Below are 25,945 nucleotides of genomic sequence, written 5' to 3' on the forward strand. Positions count from 1 at the left end.
CAGATTGCACTGATGCCCCTATCACTTGGTAGCCTAGGTCTGAATACTGCAACATCCCGGCTAGTTCAGCCCTAATAGAACTCAAACCTGGTAAAATACTCCTCAGATGCCTTCAGTCAGAAAGTCTGGGGGAGCCTTTCTTGTTAGTCAGCTACCATTTGCTCTCCCTTCCATTCCCACTCACCAGGATTGAGGTGATCAACTATTACAGCAAGGAAATTTAGGCAACAGGCACTGATCGCTTACTGAACTCACACTCCTTGCCATGAAAAATGCTTACAAGTTTAGAGACATTGGTTAATCTTCCCACCAAACCAGCAGGAATGTCTTCCATCGATGGATGATGAAGATGAGGTTCCGATAGGCTGACTTGCCCAGGGCAATATTCATAACTCAAATCTGTCAACCTTGAAAACCTGTCTTATTTCTCCTGTGCCTGCGCTGGCTGGCCCAGAACACTGAAAGTGCTTTGGAGACCCCACCCCTGACAAGAAAAGAAGTGAGGTCACAGGTCACAGGACAGCTTTTCCAACTCTACCACCTTGCTCCCAGCCTCCAGTAAGGCTAATACTGTCTCACTCAACCAGAGATACTACCAGCAATGAGCCTGGGAAAACTGACAGTCACATGGCTATGTGCTATCTGGGTACCGGAAAGCATCTAGAGAGTGGATAAGTACCAGACATTAATCAAGTGCAGAGGAGGGAGGTGAGTCCTGCCATGCTCAGGTGTTAGTCTAGGCAACCGTATTCAAAACCCAGTGCTATCACGGGGCCAGCAAAAGGTTGACCTTGACATAGGTGCTGAATAGTAAAAAGGCTCAAAGTACACCCACTTCATAGTGTGTTTCAGTGACCATTAGACCAGCCAGAAGAGAGTTCACGCCTCCAAGGTCACTTAGCAAATACAAAAGAGAATCAGTTATGCGAACTTAGCCATCTGCTCACACTCTCATGGGCTTTGCCACTTAATGACGCTAGCACTGAAACAAGATGAAGTGCACTGCCTTACTGCCAATACAGCAGCCACAAAACTTTGCCCACCCGTGGGAAGGAAAGCCCTCATTGAGAGTATTTACAGACTTACTAGAGAAAGAACGTCAGCCAGAACACATTCTAAGAAGTGAAATTATTACAAGGAGCCCAAAATCAATGTGTTCCCCAAAATGGGAGGCTGGCGACATGGATTTCTAGAGAGAGGGCTTCCTTAATCAGCGTTTTTCTAAAATATATGAAAAGCTGAAATCACCTACTGGAAAGTTTCATGTTTTCTGTTTATGCAGGGTTTTCATCCTCAGATTTTTGTTTACACTGATGACAACTTGTGTATATTGGTTAGGGTGTAGCTCAGTTGTAGGGTGCCAGCATGTGGAAGGTTTGGGTTCAATCCCAAGCATCAGTCAGTTAAATAAATAGACAAAATCCTGTGTGCATGCAGAATTCACTGAAGGGTTACAACGAAAACTTAGTCTAGGACCCAATATTTGCCACAGGTTTTCATAAAAGGCAATTAGTGATTGATAATTAAGTATAGTGGTGTGTGGTTACGTTTTCATCTTATTTTGAAACACCAGAAATTAAACAGGCAATTAAACACATTTTTTGAGAAATAAAACAACATACTTTAGTTTATGTATAGTAATACAACTTACATGCTAAATAACATTATAATAGAATGGTTTGCTGTAGTTTTTGTTTGTATGTTTTGTTTGGGGGCGGTTGATTTGATTTGGTTTGGTTTGGTTTTTTGAGACCAGGGTTTCTCTGTGTAGTCCCGGCTTGCTGGAACTTGCTCTGTAGACCAGGCTGGACTCAAACAGTTTGCTATAGTTTTAAGCAGAAGATGGGAAATTTTCAGGTTACAAACCCCTCCCCAAGAACAAAAATATTAATTCACATTGTATTAAAACTCATTTATGGGTGCTGGGATTGAACTCAGGTCCTTTGCAACAGCCAGGTCTTAATCATGAAACCATCTCTCCAACCTCCCTGTTTTCCAGTTGTTGTCAAGTACTAAAAGTCTTGATTTTTGCAGTTATCTCAAATGGAACCACACAAAGCAGTTTAGTATTTTAAAAACAACAACAATAACAAATTCCTCTTCACAGAAGGATCAAAGGCTTAAATGAGGACAAGATATCCAAAGACATGCATAAACGCTAGCCCAGGCTAGCCAGGAATGCAGGAACTGATTCCTCTGGGAGAGGCTAGCATGAGCAATTTGGGGATGAGCCGAATTTTAAGGAGAACATCCTGGGGATGTCTCCAGGGGAGGCTCAGATAAGGCTGGCACAGAGATTGCCCCATTTCTCTCTTCCCAGAATCCCCTCTTGGGGGGAGGTGAGAAGGGACAAGTCCGTTGGAGGAGGGCAGTAAATTAAACATGAGTCAGTCAGCAGACAGTCTGGGGTCCCGAGGGAACAGCAGAGAGGACACAGAAAGCTCACCCACACTTGCAAAAATGACTTAAGGTTTCTTCTGAACAGCTCTAATCCTGTTCCTGTAGCGGCTGTCCTGGCTGAGCTTCCCCTTTCCTCCCTGTGTGTCTTTGTTCTGCTATAATGAACATGTTGTCCATATAGGACTTTTCTCATTAAAAATGCATAATTAACTATGCAATAATAACTGTATTCATTTAAGATTTGTGAATATTTGCATATGTGTCTGTGTGTGGGTATGTGCATGTAACTAACTGCAGGTACCCATTGAGTTCAGAAGAGGGCATCAGATCCCTTGAAGCTGGAGTTGCAGGCAGTTGTGAGCCACTCAGTGTGTTGCTGGGGAGGGAACGTGGTCCTCTGCAAGGATCAGCACATACTCTTAATCACTGAGCCTTGTCTCTAGCCCCCATGATAAGTGTCTTTAAATTTCTGCAGAAAAGTAGAGAAAGACAGAAATGCTAACAGCGATTAGAATGCTTGGAAAAGTAAAATCTTTTCCAAGTTGTTTCTAATGTGCATACATTTCATTATTAGGAAAAAATGTGGGGGCAGGCAAGAGTTGTTCCTGTTTCGACTTTGAAGGTACTACAGCCTCCTGTTTTGATTTTAAAAGGGAGAAGGGGGTGCAGATGGGCACCGGACCTCTAGGATTCAGTGTAAACCTGCTAGTAAAATAAAGCACTCAAGGGACCCACAGGTCTGTGGTTAAAAGTAAATGTTATCTTAAATTGCCTTCCTGTCTTGCCCTCCTAAGGGATCACATACCACTTGAATGATAGGATTCCCTCAATATGGTTTTCAGCCTCCACTTTGATCAATTTGTACAATATTTGGTGGAGGAGGATAGAAGGCAGAAATTGTTTCCAGGCAAACTCAGCAGGCACATTAACTCCCTGTCCCACAGTGGAGCAGCCTATGCTTCCAACAACAGGGACACACTTTCCTACCCTGGGTTGACAATGGAGTTTGGAAAAGAGGATAGGATAAACTAGTGAAGGAAATTGTGTGAATATTGGAGTTCTCCGGTGCAAACTGAGACTAGATGCACAGCTCATCCTCTTAAAGCTAACACCAGATCACAGCCGTTCCCACTGGAGACCAAACCACCTCTTCAGAGATATGACACCTAGACAATCTGTGAGCACAATGACAAAGGCAAAGGATCCATAGGCTCAGAAGCCTGGACAGTGATAATGGATGGAAGCCATGAGTGTGGGTCAACAGGATCTTTAGCAGTTTCAGAAACTCAGGAATCTAATCAAGAAACCTTGCAAGAAAAAAAAAAATCTCTTTAGTACAATTTGCCCACATACCACTAGAGGGCACTCTTGCCTAATGAAGACCAAAGTCTGGTCACTCTTGCTTAGTATACCTAGATTAAAAATTAATGTAGGAAGTGAAATTATTAATACATTTCATTTCTTTCTAATTTCCTGCATTTATAATGGCAGAACAATTAACACATTACTTATATGATTACTAAAATATTTATAAATAAGGAATTGATAGAAATTAACACCCCACCATCACCCAATCAATAAATGGGGTGATGATCCAAAAAAGACTCAAATGACAAGCAAATACTTCAAAATACTAGAAATTTCAACAACCTTAGCCATCAGGAAATGGAAGCGTAAAACTCCTTTCACCAGGAAAACAAAGGCTGGGGATGGGGGTGGGGAAACAGACTCGTATACAGTGAGTGCTTGTACAGAGGAATATGCATGAAGGGAAGGTGGTGTGCACAAATAATGGAATTTTAACAGCTATCAGGAAAAAGTTAAATCATGACATTTAGAGTGAAATAAACAGCTGGAGATTATTATGCAACACAAAATGAACCAGACTCAGAAAGACAAATGCCATGTTTCCTCTTATATATGAAACATTGATTTGTGTGTGTGCACATGCATGTGTGTGTGTGTGTGTGTGTGTGTGTGTGTGTGTATGTGTGTGTGTGTGTGCGTGCGTGTAGGAAGTAGAAAGGGGACCATGACATAAAGAAAGAGGAAGAGACCTTCTGGGGAAGGAAGTGAAAGTAACCGCGTAGGCCATGGTTCTCAACCTTCCCAATGCTGTGACACTTTAATACAGTTCCTTATGTTGTGGTGACCCGCCCCCCCACCATAAAATTATTTTATTATTTCTTTGCTACTTCATAATTGTAATTTTGCTACTGTTATGAACTGTAATGTAAATATCTAATATGCAGGATATCCGACCTTGTGAAAGGGCCATGTGGCCCCCAAAGGGGTCGTGACCCAGAGGTTGAGAACCACTGGAAGCAGGAGCCATGGAAGCGGGAGAGGACTGTTTGGGAGCGGAGGGGACGGGAGAGTGAGGCAGAGAAGGGGGGTGAATGAGAACAAAGTATAACGGCATACATGTGAGAAAACACCGCAGAGAAACCCACAGTGACCCCAGGTGTAAATTACACAATTAATTTTAAAGGTAATTTTTAAAAGATTTGCCCTATAACCTCCCATTTGATGGAACAGATAAAAGGATGAGTGTATAATGTGCATGTAGACATTATATGACAAATATTAATTTTTCTATCACCTCAGTAGAAGAAATGTGTGTTTTCTTGGTGCTAATCTCAATTTCCCTATGGGTTTAAATTTTCATAATAAAAACTTGAAAAAAAATATTTCAAATATAATTGAAAAAAGTTGGGGTGAATAAAATAATATTCATATCCATCCTTTAACTCAAAAATAATTTCTACCTTAGTGATAGCATGAACACCACACTCACCCTTGGTAGTAATGAGTGTAAATGTTTGGAGATTCTTATCCTCAAAATATTTGTTTACACATTCCATTCTGGTTGCAAAGGCTTCTCCATTTCAAGGACAGAACACAAGAGTTCTAACCAGTTATTATTTTCACTTATCAACTGCTTTCAAACTTGGCAACTACAAATAACCATTTATTTTGCTCCTCATGGGCTAGAAATTGGGGAAGGGCTTGGCCGGGTAATTGCTGCTTCACACCAAGTTGTAGCTAGATGTTGCACAGGCTGGGCGTCTCTGAAAGCTCCCCAGGACTGGATATGCAAGATGGCTCACTCACACTCACAGCAGCCGTTGCTGCCCACCAGCCATCATGGGCACTATTCTGGGAAGTGAGATTTCTGACTGTGTAGCTTTCAGCCCAAGATTCTAAGCAAACCAAGAAGTAGCACAAGCTTTGTTGTCCTTGTAGCTGAACTTGGAATTCCCTCCAGAAGCCCTGTGTAAAAGACTTGGTCCTCAGGGTGGTGTCTGGGCAGTGATGCAGTCTGTGGGAGATCTACAGTCACTTGGAGGTGTGCCCCGTGAGTCTTAGGACCCTGGCCTATCTTATCTGTCTGCCTCCTAGCTGGAGATGGGAGCACTTACACTGATTTGAACCCTGGCAGCCAGGCAGCAGAGTGGCTCATCTTAGACTTGAACCTTCCAAATCTAGAGCCAAAATACACCTCTGCTTCATAGACCATGTGTGTCTACTATTTTGACACGGTGGCATAAAGGAACTAGTGTACCTTCAATAACCTAACTTTGCATATGTGCAGCCTGACTTCTGGTGTGGCTTCATGCAGGATGGAGGCAGCAGCTCCCACAGTGTGTGCTAATTGGTGGTTTCCTCTGGGGAGGTTTGGAGGGTCTTGGCGAGTTCTCACCATTCACCCCAGGGTCTTCCTTTCTTCTTAAATATAAACCCTGAAGTATAATTCTATTCCCAAGAGGTGTTTGACCAAAGGTGCCATTATCTCCACGCTCATGAATACTGCCTGCCCATTATCATCCTCCCCTGCCTGTGCTAAGTAAGTTTTAGCTGAACACACTGTGGTCAAGCTGAGACTCCATTTCCCACTTTTCCTGCAACCAAAAGACCTGGGCTAAGTTCTAATGAATGGAGTGTGTGTGCATGTGAGGGAGGGTGATGTGAGCACTGGTGTCAGTCTGTGAAGAGCCCTTTGTCCTCCTTTTCCCTGTAGTCCTTCCTGATGCCTAGACCCATCTTGGCTGGTGTGCCTAGATCCATATGCTGAAGATGATTCCTTCCTTCATCTGTGTGTGCCTGCCAATCAGCATTTCTGTAGATGGGTGTGGTCTTTAAGAATACTACTCTTAGCTGGACGGTGGTGGTGCACACCTTTAAGCCCAGCGCTCAGGAGGCAGAGACAGGCAAATCTCTGAGCTTAAAGCCAGCCTGGTGTACAGAGTTCCAGGACAGCCAGGGCTACTCAGAGAAACCCTGTCTTGAAAAACAAACAAAATAAAGCAATAATGTGAAACATAAGAATACTACACTTGTGTGACCCTGGGAAGGCCTCACCCAGGAGTTCTCATGGAATCCAGCAAGGGTTTCAGGAAGCTGAATTCTCCCCTTCTTCAGGTCGGGACTCTTAAAACACTTCCATAACACCACCACCCCCTTCCTTCTCCAAGAACCCTCTGCCACTGTTACTGGTCTTGCAGGTGTCACAGCATTGGTGGCCTTCCACACCGCACTCCCTTTCTCCTTAGTAATAGGATTCCTAGTTTAAAAATCATTTAGCTGGCAAATTACTTTTCGAGTCTCCTTAGCCAAGAGCATGATTGTGTGTTCTGTTTGAGGCCATGGACCTGTGATCAGGCATTGACTTCAGGCTCCCAGGAATGGAAGCTGGCCCTCCTCTAGCCTGGGTGATGTCTGGAACTCTTGTAGCCAAGGAGTGACACCTAGAATGGAACTCTCATGCTAAGGAGGGTGAGACCAACATCCAAGTATCTGAGGCCCTGTGGACATCAGAAGCCACCAGCCAACCCTACATTTCTTTTTTCTTTTTTCTTTTTTTTTTTTTTAGATTTGTTTTAGCCGTGTGTGTCTATGACTGAGTGTATGTCTATGTACCAATGTGCCATATGTATGCAGGTGCCCCAGGAAGCATATAAGGTCAGATTCCCTGGAACTGGAGCTACCTGTGGTTGTGAGGTGCTAGGAATTGAACTTGGGTCCTCTGCATGTACAGTATATGCTATTAACTGATCAACCATCTCACCGGCCCCTCTCTCTCGTTTCTTTAGATCCAAATTCCCTGCCGTATGCAGCTAACTCTAGTTCTGAGTCACTTACAGTTTTAGTAGGAAGAGTGAAGGGAGGCACCGGAGCAAAGTGCACCAACCTCAGGACCACGTGCTCCCCATGCACGCTAAGCCCACCACTCAGCTATCTCTGGACTCATGTGAAGGTATGAGGGCCTGTTAGTGGTGGAACCAAGGTGAGCACCGGGAAAGGGAAGCCAGAGACAGATTTTCCAGACCGTCTTCATGTTGCTTCCACACATCAACTCATCTTCGTAACCTTCCAGAGAGTTCTACTGGCCTGACCTCATAGGACAAAGCTCTGGTAGGTTCCAAGGTTTGCTCCAGAGTGAGACACACAGACAGTGGGCCCGTGCATGGTCCAGCTCAGGCCCATCACCCGGGCAAACTGTGCTACCATGCTTGGTCTCCCAGCCTCAGGACAAGGGAACGTGATCCCTTACCTGAAAGGGCTTCTAACCTCTGCTTCCAAACATGAACTCCCTGCAGTTTGACCTGGCTAGCCAAGAGTGTTGGGTAGGAAACAGGGCCAGGACGCCTGGAGTGGCAAGCCATTCACCGCTACAAAACTCCCACCTGGAAGCCAGAGACCCGTATTTCTTAAAAATATGGGTAGCATTAGATTACACAAACTTATTAGTTATGTAAGCTTATATAAGCTAAGTATTTGCAGAACTTTATGAATTTGTTGATAAGTAAACGTTCTATTTGTGTGAGAAAGAAGTCTGGTAGGATCCTGCACCACAATATGAATCTGGTAAAGAAGCATGGATATTATTGCAATCTGTTTTGACTTCCTAAAATAAATATGTAATGAAGGGGAGAAGACATTCTGCAAGTGGGGTTTTCGATCAAGTGCTGCAATTACCCTCTCACTCTTGGTCATCCCTAGGAGGTTCAGTTCTCCTGGCCACCCGCCCCACAGGACAAGAGCCAGATGAGATGAGGAAGTCCACTGCAGACTCAGGAGCCTTGCCACAGAGACTACATCTGTCTACACAGGGCGACTCACTCCCCAAATGAGATGTCAATGTGACCTGGAGGAGAGGGGGCTAGGCCATACGGAAGGCAGAGATGGCGGTCCTGAAGCCATCAGGGTGAATGGGCATGGGAGGAATGGCAGCAAGTGGACCAAGGAGAGCCGATGAGGCAAAAGCAGAGGCACAGCAAAGCACCGAGGCAGAGGTGACCTCAAGACTACGGACTCTCTAAGCTGAAAGGTAACAGAACTCTACAGCGTGTGACACCAAGGTGTTTCCCAGCTGGCACACTCACTTGAGCATCGGGGTTCCTAGTCAACCAGGCTCACAGGAACCTCCAGGGTGCCTTGACAGGCAGGAAGCTGCCTATTGGCGGGGAGGGGGCTTACTTCAAAAGCAAACAGAATATGAAGAGATCTCAAAAAGGCACTCCTCATTTCAAGGAAAACCTGAAAAGCCAGGCTGTTCTTAAGTTTCTGGACAGCTGTAGCGGCCCTCAAGTCACCCCCTTCCTTCTCTTCCTGTTCAGTTTCCTGGACTCACTCTAACCCACCAACCATCCAAGCGGTTCCAGCAGGCTCCATCCAGGAGACCACCAGCTGCTCATTTTGGAAGTCTAGCATCACCTGCTGTCTCAGGGCCAAATGAGGCTGGGGAGGGGTGCGGAAGAAGTCACTAAAGGATAGAAGGGAACGGTCCATTACCTGCTGTTTACAGCATACATTCCATTCAAATGCTGGGTCTGCCCCAACCATCCCCGATCAAGTTCAGCCCCACTGTGACTGTCTCCACTGCTGAAACAGCAGCAACACAACACGGGCAGTGCTCAGAACACAGCATTTGGCCAGTGACTGCTAAACACATTAAGTGCTGAGAGCATGAAGTCCAGGCAAACTACTCCCCACTCAGTGGTCAGGGATGATGTGTTTCCTCTCCCAGCCCTGTGCCTGTAGCTACAAACAATGGACTAGCTTCCTTTCAAAATCAAAACTGATGTCAAACAATCCATCTAAAAGCATCAAGGGGAAACACACCCAAGACCACAAGGTAAAAGTTTAAGATGAGCGAAACGGATTCCATTTTTTTTCATCTGCACTCCTGAACCCAAACCGAGGTTACCAAGCCCCACTTCTTCCCTTCTGGGCAGAATTTACCTGGTGATCTCTACCACTATTGGCCAGATCCAAATTTGATTGTCATATAGTCAGATCCAAGGTTTTCAAGAATCACTTTGTAAAAAATTTGGGCTGGGAGGCAGCTCAGCTAATAAATTCTTGCTTCGCAAGAGGACCCGAGTTCTACTCCCAGACCCATGTAAAAAGGTCGGTTGTGGCAGCACTGGGACACTGGGAAGGTGGACTGGTGGGTCCCTGGGGCTCACTGGCCAGCCAGTCTAGCATAACGGGTAAGTTCTCTGCAGTGGGAGACCCTGTCTCAAAAACATGGACAGTATTCTGAGGAATGATACGAGGTTGACCTTTGGACTCCATAAAAAGGTATATATGTGTACCTGCACACACATGAACATGCAAACGTGCACGTGCACGTGCACACACACACACACACACACACTTCTCAGAGTGGGCTAATTGTGATATGGGTGACATTTCAGTAAACACTGAGGTTGGGACAGATATGCTCTGCCTGTCAGTATAAACGGTCTTATTCTGATGTCACAATCAGCCTGCCCTATCCACTACAAACCCTGGACTCATGGGCATCTTGCTGAGGTGCCCAGTAGATGCTGCCTGAGCGAGCAAAGGGCATACAGCAGAAAACAGCCCCGAGGAGGATGTAGACACCAAGTTATTTTTGCAGACCACTCCCAGACCCCTTGAAGATTAACAGCAGTCACGCTGCCTGGGGCCCTCCCCACAGGCTAGCCTAGCTACCCCACTTGGCCCCACCTTGACTCCCCCCAGTCCCATCCATCCTATTTTTCTCATTTGCTTTCCTTCAAGGTGTCCATTTGCTCTCACCTGTCTGGCTCTTTCCTGTAGACTTTACTCTCTCCCTTTGTCATCCCCCCCCACGCCCCGCCCCACTTTTTACCTCCTTTCCTAGGACACAGACACATATATTTCAGACAATTCAGCCTTTACTTTATTTTTGAAAATAATTCTGTAGATTCCATTTTCTTCCATGAAACTAAGGTCAGGCAACAAACAAAAACACACAGATTTCTCTCCGACCTGCTACCTGCATCTTGGCGAGGGAGATGTGGGGATGCTGGGGAAGGCAGAACAGGGGCTGCTTTGGGGCCAGAGATCTCCTGGTCTCAGCTACAGGTGCACTTTGCTCTGAGACAGCCACCAAGAGCCAGCCCTCAGGGAGGAGCCTCTTCACCAAACCCCAGGGGAAAAGAGGCATGGAAGTCAGTCCCCCATCTTCCACCAGGCTGGCACCAAGCCCTCCTAAAAAGCAGAGGGAACTGACTTTCAAAAAGGAGGGTGCCCGAGAACAGGCTGTCCTCCGGACCCCTTCCTGACAACTGGCTCTAGCTCTTCCCATCTCCCAACCACAAACTGCTCCGCTGTAGGAGAAGAGCACTGAGAGTCAGCAATAAGAGAAGCCAGGAGGCAGCGGCCCCTGACAACTAAACACCTCCAATCTGACCCTGACAGTGAAACCCCTTTGGTTAGTCTCATTTGGCCACAAACCCAATCCTCTCTTCCATATCCTGGCCCCACCCTGGGGGAAGGTGGAGAAAGGGGGAGTAGGTACAGAAGGTGGGCTCATTGACAGGAGCCAGGTCAGGACCAACTGGCCTGTTCAAGAGAGCTGAGTTGCCAAGCTCTCTGCAGATGCCCTTGGAGAGAACTCAGGACACCCTGGCCCCAGCAAGCCCAAGCCTCCCCATGCCACACAGTGGTTTCTTGTTCAGTACCCTCAACTACACCACACAATAGTTCTCCTGATAACTCCCCGAACAATAGAGTACAACCCTCATCATGATTTATGCACTAGAATGCCACTGGGGAGAGGGGACACAGAAACAGGAGATATATAGACCCAAGAGGGAAACCTGACAGGATGGTACAGCCCAGGGCCTGTCTCAGCTCATGATACCGCAAGGAGACCCAGCAGGGAAAGGCAGGTGCTGCTAATTCCAGCTAGGATCATAGCCTTCCCAGGTGCGTGGGGGTGCCAGGTAGACCCGCCGGCCCCGAAACTGGAAAGTGACAATGCCCCTGTAGCCAGCTCTGGGGACACCAGACTTGAGGTCATCCATGACACCCAGGGCCTTAGCAAAGGCCTTGAAGCTGTCTCTGCTAGTGTACTGTACCCGCACCTCCCCCAGCTCCTTCTGGTCATTAGTCCTCACTTTCTCCACCTGTAGCAGGGGGGCACCATAGACACGGGCAAGGAAATCGCGGTCATAGGCCTCGTGCTGCAGGTATGACAAGTCCAGCTGGGTGAAGGGCACGAACTGCTGGTTCAGCTTGATGAACTTGAGGTGCTGGTCAAAGAACTGCCCATGGCTCACACCCTTGCGGCCAAAGGTCATCGTTCGTGAAATTTCTGGGCGAATGCAGGCCCGCCCCTTCCGCTGCTCAGGCCTGCGCATCCAGTCGTCCCAGAAGGCCTTGGGCCACTTGGGCTCCAGCTCTGCCCACAGCTCAGCCAACAGCAGCCAGCCAAGGCCAGGAAAAAAGTCTGTTCGATAGAGCAGCTCAGGTTTGCTTGAGTCTACCATCTGCTCCTTGCCATTGTCATTCCAAGCAGACACACACCAAAGGGAGGGATCTGTTCTCAGCAGTGGGTAGGTGGCCTGGAAGTACTCAAAGAAGTCTGGTGCCACCTCCAGATCATCCTCCACTACCACAGCTGCTGGGTACTTGAACTTGTTGAAGATCTGGCCCAGGGCCCAGCGGTAGTGCCTGGCGATCTTGTAGTAACCCTGGAACTTGCGGTGGTCGGGCTGCACAGCGATGTTACTCAGGTCAGGCTGCCGGATGTGTGTGACTGCACTGCCGTAGGAAGCAATGACCTGTGCTGTCTCCTCGTGCCCGCAGTCCTGGCTGACAATGATGGGGAAACGCTCGGCTGAGGGCCGATAGTGCAACAACTTATCCAAGCAGCGCCGGACAGTGCTGCGGTCACAGGCAATGACCAGGATGGGGATCACGGCTGGTGAGGGGGTCACAGGCACACGGGGCCAGGCTGGAGGGGCCACAGTGGGCACTTTCCACCTCTGGCTCCACAAAGCATGTTGCTCCCTGATTTGCTGCAACAGTCCCCGCTGCCGCTCCAACTCCACCTCAGCGTCCTCAGCCAGGCGGATCACCTCACGGGTGAGGCTGGCAGGGTCGTCATCGAGAACACTGTCTGAGGGGAGCCTGCCAGGAGCTGGGCGTGTCCAGAAGAAGAGGAGCAGCAGGGCATTCCAGCCCACGAAGATGATAGCACCCCAAAGCACAAGGCCTGCAGACTGCTTCTTCAGCATCCTGGCCTCCGCAGGGGAGGGCAGGCAATGGGAGGGCTCGAGGCTGCCTTTGCCTTGCCTGGCTCACCTCCCCCAGCCTAAGGGTCTATTCTTCTGGGCTGGGAATAGGAAGAAGCCATGTACCTAAAGAGAGGAGAGAGAAAACCAACCGTTACTTCAAGTATGTCTAATTCCGCATGCCACAGGGGAGAGGATGGGCGCCAGTGAGAAACTGAGGGAAAGGGGAAGCAAGGCGGTTGCCTGCAGGAATACAGCATGCTCTTCACTTCAAAATGAGCTAATGGGTCCTCAGAAAAACTGCTAGTTTGACAAGGAGCCAGAGAAAGATGTTAAAGGAAGAGAACTGAGGGGAAAAAAAAAAAAAAATGAAAAATCCAAGTCCTGGTTCCTACCAGACAGATCTCATCTGTCTTTCAGCCAGAGTCTAGTTCAGGAGGGAGAGGTAAGGCCATTTAACTCCCATTCCTCAGGCCAAGTTGCCATAAAATTACTGATTTTTTAAAAAAAAAAAAAATCAAGTGTCATACCTGACGTAGTAAGGAAACAGTGAAAGAAAATGTTTGCCTTTCTGTGTCTGGTAATTCTGTTTAATACAATGATGTCAGAAGTAAAGTCAGGCTGCCTACAGCACTCGTGCTCATGGAGGCACTACCCACAATATCCAAGTTATAGAATTGGTTTCAGTGCCAGTGACGGAATAACAGATAGATACACAAAACATGGTACAGATATACAATGGAGCATTACTCAGCCAGAAAGAACACAATCCTGTCGACAGTATTGATCAAAAGCCAGATATGAAAAAATAAATAACACACTTTCTCATTGTGATTAACAAATAGCAACAACAAAGCAAAGACTTGAGGATAGAGGAGGGACCAGGTGTGGTGGCGCACACCTTTAATCCCAGCACTGGGGAGGCAGGTGCAGGCAGATCTCTGAGTTTGAGGCCAGCCTGGTCTATAAAGCAAATCCAGAACAGCCAGGGCTACACAGAGAAACCCTGTCTCAAAAGACAAAAACAAACAATGCAGGGAAGGGCAAGGAACCTGAGAGTCAGGAAGGAATGAGAAGGGAAAGTAAAACAAGGTGGTAGAGAGGGTGGATACAACCAAAGCAGGATGCACGCATCTGCACAATAATCTTAAAAGGCATGCTGCCCATCTCAATGGTTAGTAATCAGCCAATACAAGTCAAACAACTGAAGTAAAACTGTTTGCTGATGCTGAAAGGGTTTCTAGAAACACGGTTATATAGCAATTAATGGTTAAAAACAACTAATGTACTAACATTTCCACAAATAATAAATAATTAGAAGAGGTAATGAAGAAAAAGCCCATGCAAAATCCACGAAAACAAATATTTAAAACAAACTTAAGCATTCAAAAGCCTGTATGAAATATATATATGAAAAATATAATAATCCAATAACCCTTTTTTTACTTCAGTAAAAATGCTTTTGTAAGGAGCTACACATTATGTCACTAAAGCTCTCATGAATGAGCAAACACAAGAATATTTGCAAAGATGAGTGACATCAATTAGATATCAAAATAATAACTCCTAAAGGTCTGCAATTAGATTATGTTATTAATAAGCAGGCTAATGGAACAGAATTTGGAAAAATATAAATGTAAAATTGCATCTACATATGGATAATTTCCAAGTATACCAGAAATTCAAACAAATTAAAAAAAAAACAAAAAAACTAAAGTGTATAAGAAAACATGGGTGCTGAGAAAGGCTTTCTAAGTCTGACTCAAAATATTGGTGCAACAAAAGCAAACTAGTTATTTCTCCCTACCTGAAAAACGTTTACATGAGAAAACAGCACAAGGGAAGGAACAGAATGAGCAACTTCTGCAGCATCAACCACAGATACATAGAAGAATCTCAAATAACAGAGGGAAAAAAAGGGCAGAAAACTCTATAGAAAATGAACCTGGATGGGTAGCTCATAATAATACATATAGTTGTCATTACACATATCAGAAAATGTTCAACTGCAAACATAAGCAAAATGCAAATTAAATATTATTCATGAGACTTGCAAGAAAAAAAATTAAAACTGTCTTAAGTCTCTTAGTGACAAATGAAGAACCTAAGTTCTCAATTTGGGGTTTGAGGACATCAGTAAACTTTGGGGTGAGTAGATGTTTGTTGTCTTGATTAGTATGTTGATATGAATGTATGTATGTATGTATGTATGTATGTATGTATGTATGTATGTGGGTGTGTTGATCTACCCTATGCCAATTATACGTCAATAACACTCTTTCTACAAAAAAAGATACTAAGGGGCTGGACATGGCTCAGTGGTTAAGAGCAATTGTTGCTTTTGCAGAGGACCAGGGTTCAGATCCCAGCACTCACAAAGTGGTTCATAACCATCCACAACTCCAGTTACGGGGAATTTGACACCTTCATCTAACCTCTGAAGGGTTACATACATACAAGTAGGCTAAACATTCATACACATAACTACAGAAATAAAAAAATGTTAAGACACTAATCATACAAAGCAAAATTGACAGACAGTAGGTTAAAGTATATAACATAACTGGTATCTATTGAGGTATATAAGAGAGCATCCCAATCCTTAGGGAATACACACTGAAATATTTAGAGGCAAAGGTCAATGGCAGATGCCCTCAAGTAGTTCAGAATGGAAAATACCATAACTACAGAGGCTGAATGGGGCATAATATTAATAACAAATGGACTTGGGAATTTGTATGTCACTCTGAAGGGCCATTTTATTCCTGAGATGTCTTTGTACTATTTCCATATAAAGTGTCTTTAAAAAATAAGGCAACATGGACCCCATCTGAATAGCTTAATCCATTACATTGCCTCAGCTGGACACATGCAGTCAGAGATGACCAGTTTTATCTTGAATCCCTCAATCACATACCTGCTCCTGCCAGGCTCTTGAAGAGGCCATGGCACAAATAAAATAAAAATAAAATAACCCCTGGTCTCACTCACCCTCTTCTGCACTCACACCCGTTCTTTGGCCTAGCTTTAAAAAAAAAAAAAGAAAACCTTGGGTCCCAATCTACTCTCTACAAGCCCTGTGATCTGGGTCCTATCCTCCCAAGGCCCTGTCTGCCCCAGCCATTGTTCTTCCTCCTAGAAACCAACCACCCCCACAGTTCCAGAATGCCAGTATTCACAGAAACCTTAGGTCATTTCTACTCAGCTGTAGCATTACATCTCTACTTCATTATACTAGAGTCTTGGGGTAGTACCAGTTGCCAGGTTCCCCTATACTCCCCTTCAAAATGTGGTCAATGTTGAAATTTCCCCTGTATTCTAATGGCCACGATTTCAGGGTACCCCCATCTTCCTGCTTTCTAAGTAAGTGACTAAGTAGGAAAAGGTCTTTAACAAAAGGATGGGAAAAAGAGACAGAACTTCATTAACTTAAGTGTTGTCTTCTGGAAGAGAGGTGTAGAGTGTCCTTGAATTGACACTGAGACACTTCAGACCTTCCTGCAAGTTTTCAGGCTGGTGGCAAAACCTCAAAAAAAAAAAAAATCACCTCCAAGTGACTTTACCTTCAAATGACTTTTCATTTTCTCTAGATGTTGAACTAGGTGCAATGCACCCATTAGCATGCAGATCAAAGCAAGCCTGTCAGCGGGAGTTTCAGCAGGCCTATAAGCATTTACAGTGGCCAGAGGGCTCATGAGAAAACCTCCCTTAGGCTCTTGATTCCTTCCTGTCGTCCTTCTCAGTCCTTCCCTATGAACTCTTCAACAGCACTTGCTTGTTTTGCCACGAAGCATGCAATTCCCCTTCCAAAGCCCTACCTGCTTCTCCAGAGACTCATCAAGATTCCCTGTGTTATTTTCCCATATATTCTCCAGGGCAGGGTTAGGGTTTTATATTCCCTATGTCTGGATGTTAGTAGTGTGTGAACACATACTGACCACAAATGATGTACTCTATAGTGGTTGCCATGTCTGGCCTTGGCCAGTAAGGTAGACAAATTCCTCCCAGGAGCACTGCTCTGAGTCCTTTCAGACACCATAAGGACACGGCACATATATAAATAAATAAATATATACACATATACATACATACATTATACACACACACACACACACACACACACACACACAATGAAGCCAGGCAGTCAAGAAGCAATGCTTGGCATCATGCTGTGTTGTTTTTCCACATCACTAAGACTCAATTTTCTCACCTCTAAGATGGAAACCATCATGGAATAAATCAGCAAGTTGCTTTAAGAACTGGATGAGATAACTCATAGTACATTTAGAACAGTAGCAGCTTTACAACAAAATAAACAACAGGATAATCTTCTTTGATGCCTTCAGATCATGGTAGTCTACCTCCCCATCACCATGCACACCAGTGAAACCAGCAAAAGACAACACAAGGATGGGATCAGCTCGTTGCACTGTCAAGCTATAACTTCAACTTACAAATGTGCATGAAACCTAAAAAGTGTCTTTTCAGTGTGGAAACCACACACATGTACAATCCCTCCACTATTTCCAATCCATAATGCACTGAAGAACAGTTTTCTAAATTCATAAAGTCTCATAGCACCTCATTTGGTGGCATCTGATCTAATATAATCTGAGGCTATTTATATTTTCCATCCAACTTGGGTGTCTACTCACATTTTGCCATAGAAGTAAACATGGCGTATTATCATGTACTGTTGTTATAACAGAGTTAAGTGTTCCAGAAAAATGTTTTCTTTGAGAATTTCATACAATGTCTTTTGATTATACACTGGGTGGGGGGGGGAGTATGTGTTCAAATCCACATATAACTTCTCTGTCCTCTTGTTTTGCACTCCAATGTGCTGCCCATATACTACTCATGGGTATGGAGCCATCCACTGGAACACGAACCACTTACCAGGAGCCACATCTTTAAAAAAAAAACCATTCTCTCCCCGCCCCCAAAACCAGCAGCTGTCAATAGTTCCTCAGTCAGGGGTGGAGGCTTAAGAACCCCTTCCCACTCGGTGCTAGAGTGGGTGCTAGAGCTTTGCAACAACTGATTTGCATCCTTTTGTAACCTCATTTCCACCATGTACGACACAGATCCTGTGTAACAGCCTCAAAAGACCATTTCCCCAGTAACTACTTCTGCACACTGTTGTATCTCCGCTACTGAAATGTTACCCAGTTCTCCACCACAAACATTCACATTCTTTAGGCCTATAATATCTCAGACAGATACAACCAAGCCTTCCCATGACTACTCTCCCTCTGCACTCTCCATGTTATAACAGAATCTCTTACCTCATTCCTTAGGAAGAGAGGCTCTCTGTCCTCTACACCTGCTATACTGCTTACTTGTCATGTGTAAAGTCTGAGAGGCTGCATGAAGGACCATGTGTGGTGTTAACTAAATCAGGGAGAATGAAGATCCAAACAGCAGCAAAAGGGAAGAACTGCACTTTCCACAGAGGACTGCCACATATCCCCTCCTGGGAGCTCTTCATTAAAGATGATGGCTATGCCTCCCTCCATGGGGCAGGGGCACACACTCTCCCTTTGATTCTGAGACCTATGACTCCAGAAGTAGTGTGTGACTCCTATAAGTCATGCCTAAGAGACGAGAAAGCTGGGTATGACGAGCATACCTGTAATCTCAGCACTCAGGAGGCAGAGGCAGGAGAAATGCAGCGACTAAGACTACTCTGGGCTGCATAGCAAGACAAGACATTTTACGTGATCCCGGCTGACAAGCTCAGCTACCATTCCTGCCAACTGCTAGAATCAACCACTAAGTAAGTGTGAAAGGGAATCTGACTGCTACAAGAAAGCCCAGTAAGTTTGGGGTGATTCATTATGGCAGTTGGTAGCTGAAATAATGAGAAAATGAAGAGAATATCTGATAAGCAGGGCAAGTGCTCCTCTCTACGTGCTAGACTCAGGTCCCTGTCTGAAGACTGCTCTGCTCACACCCATTTCTTATCAGTATTTTTTGGTAAATAGTAAGCTACTTCAAAACTTACTGGCTTAACACTGTAACAATCATTTAGTCCCTCACCCAATAACAATAGTTGAAGACTTTAGAAAATGGGCACAGAGGGAAGGTCCTGTCTCTGCTATATGTCAGGACCTCAGGCCGAAGACTCAAACACTGAGGGCTAGATTCCAGCAGAAGGCTGTTTTCTTAACACACCTGTAGTCTGATGTTGAGGTTAACTGGGGCAGAGGCTGGAGAGCTGGCTCCAACACCATCATGTGTTCTTTCCATGTGGGCCAGGCTTCTCATGAACACAGTTTTACTCTATGTCCATGGAAACTACTGGCCCCTACCATACTTAAGAAACGAAAATGAGGCTGGAGAGCTGACTTGGTGCTTTAAGAGCACTGGCTGATCTTCCATAGGACCCAGGTTCTATTCCCAGAACCCAGATGGCAGCTCACAACTCTCCCTAAGTCTAATTCCAGGGGCTCTGATTCCAGCCTTTTAAAGCACCAGGCATGCAAGTGGTGCATAAACATACATACAGGCAAAACATGTGTACACATAAAAATTTTAAAAAAGGGAGGGAGAAAATGGAAAATCCCACCAATGAGTGGGAAGAGGACAAAGTGAAATGGCGACATGTGGGATGGGGTATTTATGAACACGGCCACTCAAGAAAAGTTCGCCATTTTCCTTTTAAAGTCAGAACATCTGTCACCCCTGACAGAAGTTCTTAATATCATTGTTTATGAGATATGCTTGTGAGGTCCATACTCAAAACTGACTTTCATTTTCCCAGTGTTTTTAGGACTCCTTTTGGGAAATTAGCAGGCGAATCCACACCATCAAGTACATTAATGCCTGAACCATGGTGGGGTGAGAATTGAGCCTCAGCAAATTGAAGGTTCAGTTGGATACCAGGTGGCTCTTGCAATCCCTATGGGGACTACTTGAATGCACATCTGAAGGGCTGACCAGCAGCAATTCCCTTCTAAAAGAAGGTGTACGTAGCACAAGCTTGCCTAAAACTGATGATCCTCCTGCTTCAGCCAGTGAGTTCTAGCATTACAAGCTTACACTATCATATCTTGCTTGTTTTTGATTCCATCCATACTGCCAAAGGTGTTCCTTAAGCAACAAATAAACAGCAAATAGTCAACTTCCAACCAGGGGCAGGAAAGCAAATGTTATATCTAGCCTTAAATTAAGTATTGAGATGGAAGGAATATCTCTGAACTGTGTCTATTTCTGCTTTGCCCACTATGATAAAAAGTACAGCTTTAAAAATCCAGAGCACATCACAGACAATGGCTATCTAAGCGAATTACTTTCTGGTTGTTATACTTTGTATGATGTACCAGGCACCAGAGGGAAGGAAGAACTAACTGAAAAGAAGTCAGAGTCGATATGCTAAATAATTCAAGTGTGTAGAGTAAGACCTAGGAGGGAAGGGTTACAGGGTATCTACCCTGGGAGAAAAGGTGAGAGAGAAACACAATGCTGGTACCAACAGGAGCACGACAGCCCCACAGCCCAGCAGAACAAGCTCTGTAACCCTGAACCAGTAACTTGAGGAACCACTGTGTCACTTCCTCATCTGTAAACAGTCAAGTTGACTTTGATCATCTCCAAGGTCCCTGATGTCTGGATGAGAATGATGATTCCCTAACACCTAAGTAGAAAATGAATTTTGAGTTTAACCTGTTGCACATGCCATAGAGTTTGAACACTGTGGGGGAGCCTTCAGAGAAACAGGGAGGTAATGCCGCCATTATTAGTGACCTCCATATTAAAACATCAAGTAGAGGTGACTAAAAATGGGAAGAAGGAAGACCCCAGCACCAAGGATGCTCTAGTCTAGATAGTATTAAAATAGACAATGAAACGGGCCAATGATGTTCTCAAGCACAAAAGCCATTACAGTAGCAAAGGTTAATGAAAATGAAGCTTCAGCCTAAGGCCACTCTTCCATGGAGACACCGACCGGGTGGGTCACAGTCCCTCTGTAACACATTTTGTAAAAAGGGTGTCTCTGCACCTCTTGGGGGACCCCTGTTCCACACACATTAGCAAAGAGGCCAGGGGAAAAAAGTTTTGTCAATTTACATATTTCAATATTAAGTCAAATTTTCCTTATGGCTGAGCAAAAACAAGCCCTAGTAACTTATGAAGCCTAGACTTGGGTGAGGCTTGGAAAAAGTCCACTTTCCATTCCAGTCCCCTGCTCCCTTAGGGCGACCCCACCTCTCTCCCTTCCGCATCCGCACTGCCTTCCAGCCGAGTTTCACAACAGTACCCTCCCGGAGAAGCAGCCCTCCCTCCAGCAGCTGAAGGCCGGGAATCCTGACCGCTGAGCGCTAAGTTCCCACTTGCCCGCGCGGGGGAGACTGCGTGCTGCACAGCCCCGGGTGGGCCCGCCACTCTCGCCGCCTCAACAGCCCGGGCTTTCGGACACGTTCGGGACTAAGACCCGACTCCCTGGCCGCGCGGCCTCCCTCGGCCGGGATCCTTCCCCTCCTGGGACAAGCCCCAGGACTGTGGACGCCGGCTTCCGCCGGCCCAGCTCACCAGATCCTCCCAACTGTCCCCGCCTGCAACCAGGCTCGCCCAGGACCAGGCGAGACCCAGCGCCGGCGCTGGCGTGGCCGCGTCCCGTCTCGCCCGCCTTCCTGAGGCGCCCGCCGGGCCGTGCCAGCGGGCAACGTGGCCCTTCTCCGGGAGGGCGGGGCGGTGCTCCCCCAGCCCTCTCAGTCGGTCCCCGCCCTGCCACGGGCGAGTCCGCTCAGGCCCCTCCCTCCGGGGCCTGCCTCTTCTGACTTCCCGATCACCCATCAAGACCTAATCGACTGGTTTTCCCCGGGTCCCCCAACTTCGAAAGACAGTGGTAACAGAGATGTTTGTTTGGGGCCCATTCCCTCTCCTAGTCACAACTATGAGTGTAGATGCCACTCACACCAATCCAACTCACACCTTCGGCCTCGTCCAGTGCATACTTTCCCCAAGAATGTCCCCTTATGCAGCCCAGCCCACGAGTCTACAGCTTCACCGACTTTGCCGGGTGTGGGATTTGATGGAACATTCCTAAGTAGATGGTTCACCAAACCCAACACGAAGAACCTGGAACTATTCCCCATACCTAAGCCAGGAAAGCTGCAGAGTATGAGCTGGAGAAAGGTGAGGGGTGAGGGGTGAAGGCAATGTGTGCAAGAAACAAGGACCAGGTGTCAAAAGGGAAGCTGGCGAGGAAACACCTGCTGCCAAGCAGAGTAAGAACCAGCTGTTTCCACTGTCTTGTTTTTTGTTTTTTCTTTGTGGGTGGGGAAACCAGAGATAGGCCTGTGCACCATGTGAAACTAAGCCCTAAGGAGGAAAATAATCAAAAACAGGCTTCTGTAGTAACCTTAAGGGTGAACGATGGGAGCGCCTAGGTCTGTATTCTTTTCTGTTTTAAAGTAAAAGAAACCTGTAGCGACTTTGAGGGGAGAGGGGGCGGGGACAACTCATCAGCACCCAGGTGAACAAGGAGGGTGTGCTCAGCAAGGAAAGCCTCAAAGCCTCAAGCAGTCTGAGAGGGGGAGGTAAAAATGCAGACCAGGAGCTTCAGGGCCTGACTTAGGTGTCAGCAGTGGCCCTAGAGCACAATTTCCGAAGTCTGAATCCTGAGTCCTGCATACTAGGCCACTCTGAGCAAGCCAGATTTCATTGGCTGGTTCATTTTGGAATTCAGAGTTAATCTGAGAATCCCTACTGTCCACCCACCTCTGTACCACAGCCTCAATCGCCCACATCGCTGTACCTGACCCTTCGAATAAACCTGGGATCCAACCACCCACCTTGTACACCCAGGACTAGGGAGCAGGGAACCACAGATTGTTCAGCAGGTGACTTCAGAGAACACTGCCATTTTATTACTTGACACCCTCTAACCCCAGACACTCCTACCTACTGGCTGAAGTTTTTCAGAGCCAAGCTACCCAGGACTCTTATGTGTTTACTGGGTGATTCTGTTCACTAACTTGTTCCTACATGACACCAGGAATTATGTAGAAAGTAGGTAGTGTCTTATCGCGCCTGTAGGCAGGTGAAGAGTTAAAATTGTAGTCAACAGGTGTAGAGTCACCCTCCCTCCAGCCTATTGTTCTCTTAACCTCTCTGTGTACTCACAGGATCTCGTGTTAAGTCATAAGCCACAGCCAGATTTTAGATTCAGGCATTCCAGCTTCCAACCTGGCACCCACGTGTCCTTGAGAAATGCTGAGATGGCTCTGTGCCCATGTGACAAGAGCACAGTGGGGCAACAGAGAAATCTTGGTAACAGCAGCTGGAATCCTGCCCTGAAGTAGAGGAAAGGGCTGGCACGTCAGTGAAGTGGACTGAATGTGGGTGTGGTACGTGCATGCCACCGTTTCCAGTTTAGCTGACTGCACAGACTGTGACAGCAAACTCAAGCCCATGCATGTGCCAAGAGAATGCCACTGTTTTTCTATACCTTGGTCTTCTTTTTACTTCCCATAAAAAGGAGTTAAGGGACTTACAGCCCCTCACACTTAGTGCCAAAGTGTGAAGAAAAATGATCAAATGTAACTTCCCTAGGAGTGTAAAAAGTTGGAGAACTGGTCCATAGATCCAAATCCCTGAATAAAACACATACATAATGGGTACTGAAGATGGGGAAGATGGAGCACCCAGGCCTTCTAAGGCAATCTAGACAGGAAACAGAAACAGGAGAAGACAACTGCCCACCCTGTCCATTTCTGCAGTTCTTTGTTTACATTCCAAGAAGGCTATCCCCCTGCCCAAGGAAGGCTACCACACAGAACTGGGATGGGGTGAGTTATTCAACAGGAGTAATAGACATTATTTGGTCTAAGCAGCCTTGGACTCTAGAGGTTACATGGGGAAAGAACTGAAGAACAGAAGCTGGATGTTTAGACTCTGGGGATGAGCCTGGGATCAGATGATGTGTAAATGGAAAAACAGGAAGATCTAGTCGAAGGATAACAGAGAATTAACAGGTAATACACTTGCCTGCCTATTCTACCACCATCAAAGAAGAACTAAGGAGGAAAGAAAAACTATTCCAGGAAATTGCCCCTCATAAACCACAGTCTAGATACCCCAAAGTGTTTGCAGTTTGGAAAAGACTCATGCTCTGAATTTGTAACAGATCTTGACCTAAAACTGTAAGAGGAAGCAAAACCAAAATGTTCAACCCCTGTTTTAGTTTCCTTTCTCATTCCTCCAAACATGTCTGTCCCAAACCACATAGCAATACAGAAACTCAGCTCATTAACAATAGACCACTGAGCAATGCCTATGAAATCTTTTCATTAGCCACCTCCAATTCCTTTTAGAATAAACAAAGGTCTATATAAATTCAGTTTAAAATCCCCACACAATGTGTGATTAAATTAATCACTAGTCCTGGCTAACAGCCTGACAAACTTAAGCATGGTACCCTAGCAATCTGCTGGCCTACTGAGAAAGCTTGAGAGAAATGTCTGGCAGAAGAGTCAGCAGGTGATGGGAGAGCTAGTGCTCTGGCAGGTGAAGACTCTAGTTCACACTAAAGAGGAAACAACTTACCAGGGAAGCTGTCAGGACCCTGAGTTTCTCTCCCTGGATGTTTGCAGCAGAGCCCAGGCAGTCCTTGTTGGATCTGATGGTGTAAGGCAACTCAGCACTCAACTGTACAAGTGCTTTCAGCAGATGCCACACCCCTTAGGTGAGCTCCTCCTCAAACTAGGAAAACAATTCCCAAGTTCTTCCTTAGAGTGAGGTAAGCTGGATAACAGCCTGGACACTTTGACTGACATGAGCACTAGCCAATGCAAGGCAAGTTCTGAGTACTTTGGATGCTATAGGCACTCACAGGCCAGTAGGGACTCCAAGTAGGATAAGGAAAGTTGTAGAACCATCATGCCCTTCAGGTGGTTTAGGAGGCATCTTGGGATCACATAACCATAAAGAGATCACTGTGATCACCACGAATAAGCAACGATTGGTAACCATGCATTTGCAGCCATGCATATAGCAGCCTGGCCTCTAAAGGGGCCATGAAAAGCTGCACACCAGAAAGAACAGCTCAGAGCCTGAAGATCTGAACTCCTATGTCAAGGGATCACAGATAACAGGCATTGCTTTAGTGAATGTGAGGTTTCTCTGTAACTGACTTACAGGCTTTATGACCCTAGTCCTCACCATCCAACACATGCTGCTGCTTCAAATTCATACTCTGTGCATCCCTTCCTTTTTGTGCTGATTATCACTACGAAAAGCAGGCACCTTGGAGAACAAACTTGCTTAGATTATGAACACCCAGTACCTGAAAGAGCAGACAGGCAATGACAGAGGAGAAAAGGTCCTGCACCCACTCCAAGAAATTGGGGCTGATCTTCCGACTCTTGAGACTTAATGCTTAACCTCTATTCCCAAGAAAAAGACCCTGCAAAGCTGAATGAATAAGTGTCTCAGTCGGTGCAGTATTTGACAGGGCCCCTCAATTTAAGTTTTCCTATAACTGTCCACCTTTTATATATAACATGATGAAACAAAAGCCAGGCAGGCCTTTAATTAAGACATCTGCTAAAGCTGGCCGGCAGCACGCCTTTAATCCCAGCACTAAGGAGGCAGAGGTAGGAGGATCTCTGTGAGTTTGAGGCCAGCTTGGACTAGAGAGAGTTCCAGGACAGTCAAAGCTACACAGAGAAACTCTGTCTCACGCCCCCACCCATCCCCCCAAAAAAATGTCTGCTAAGGCACTGGCAAGCATGTTCATTCAATACAAGCACAGAACTTTCATCCAGGGCATTTCTGTACAATAAACAAGAAATCAAGTAAAGTTGATATTGCTGTTTTATATGTACAAGGCCCAGGGTACTTTTCAAAATGCAAAATTACTCCATTTGTTCCTAGTAGCAACCTGAATGAAGTATCTTCTAGTGTGAAGAGATCAGGACAGAAGGTGATTAACATATCTCAGGTTGCACATTGACCAGGAAACAGGAAAGTCGGAGCTAAACCACAAATTTTACTGCTCCCCA

At 45.9% G+C, this 25,945-nt stretch overlaps 1 protein-coding gene across 1 annotated transcript; it reads right to left on the bottom strand.

Annotated features, from left to right (window-relative positions):
* Positions 1 to 10,571: 10,571 nt before the first annotated feature.
* On the bottom strand, positions 10,572 to 21,544 carry Mgat1 (alpha-1,3-mannosyl-glycoprotein 2-beta-N-acetylglucosaminyltransferase). Its single transcript, XM_051180843.1, has 2 exons — positions 21,471 to 21,544; positions 10,572 to 13,061 (listed from the first exon to the last, which is right to left on the bottom strand). The coding sequence occupies exon 2, from the start codon at positions 12,936 to 12,938 to the stop codon at positions 11,595 to 11,597; it is 1,344 nt and encodes a 447-aa protein (XP_051036800.1). The 5' UTR covers positions 12,939 to 13,061; positions 21,471 to 21,544; the 3' UTR covers positions 10,572 to 11,594.
* Positions 21,545 to 25,945: the final 4,401 nt, after the last annotated feature.

This window comes from Phodopus roborovskii, unplaced genomic scaffold (genome assembly GCF_943737965.1).
Source record: "Phodopus roborovskii unplaced genomic scaffold, PHOROB, whole genome shotgun sequence".
Classification (NCBI taxonomy): domain Eukaryota; kingdom Metazoa; phylum Chordata; class Mammalia; order Rodentia; family Cricetidae; genus Phodopus; species Phodopus roborovskii.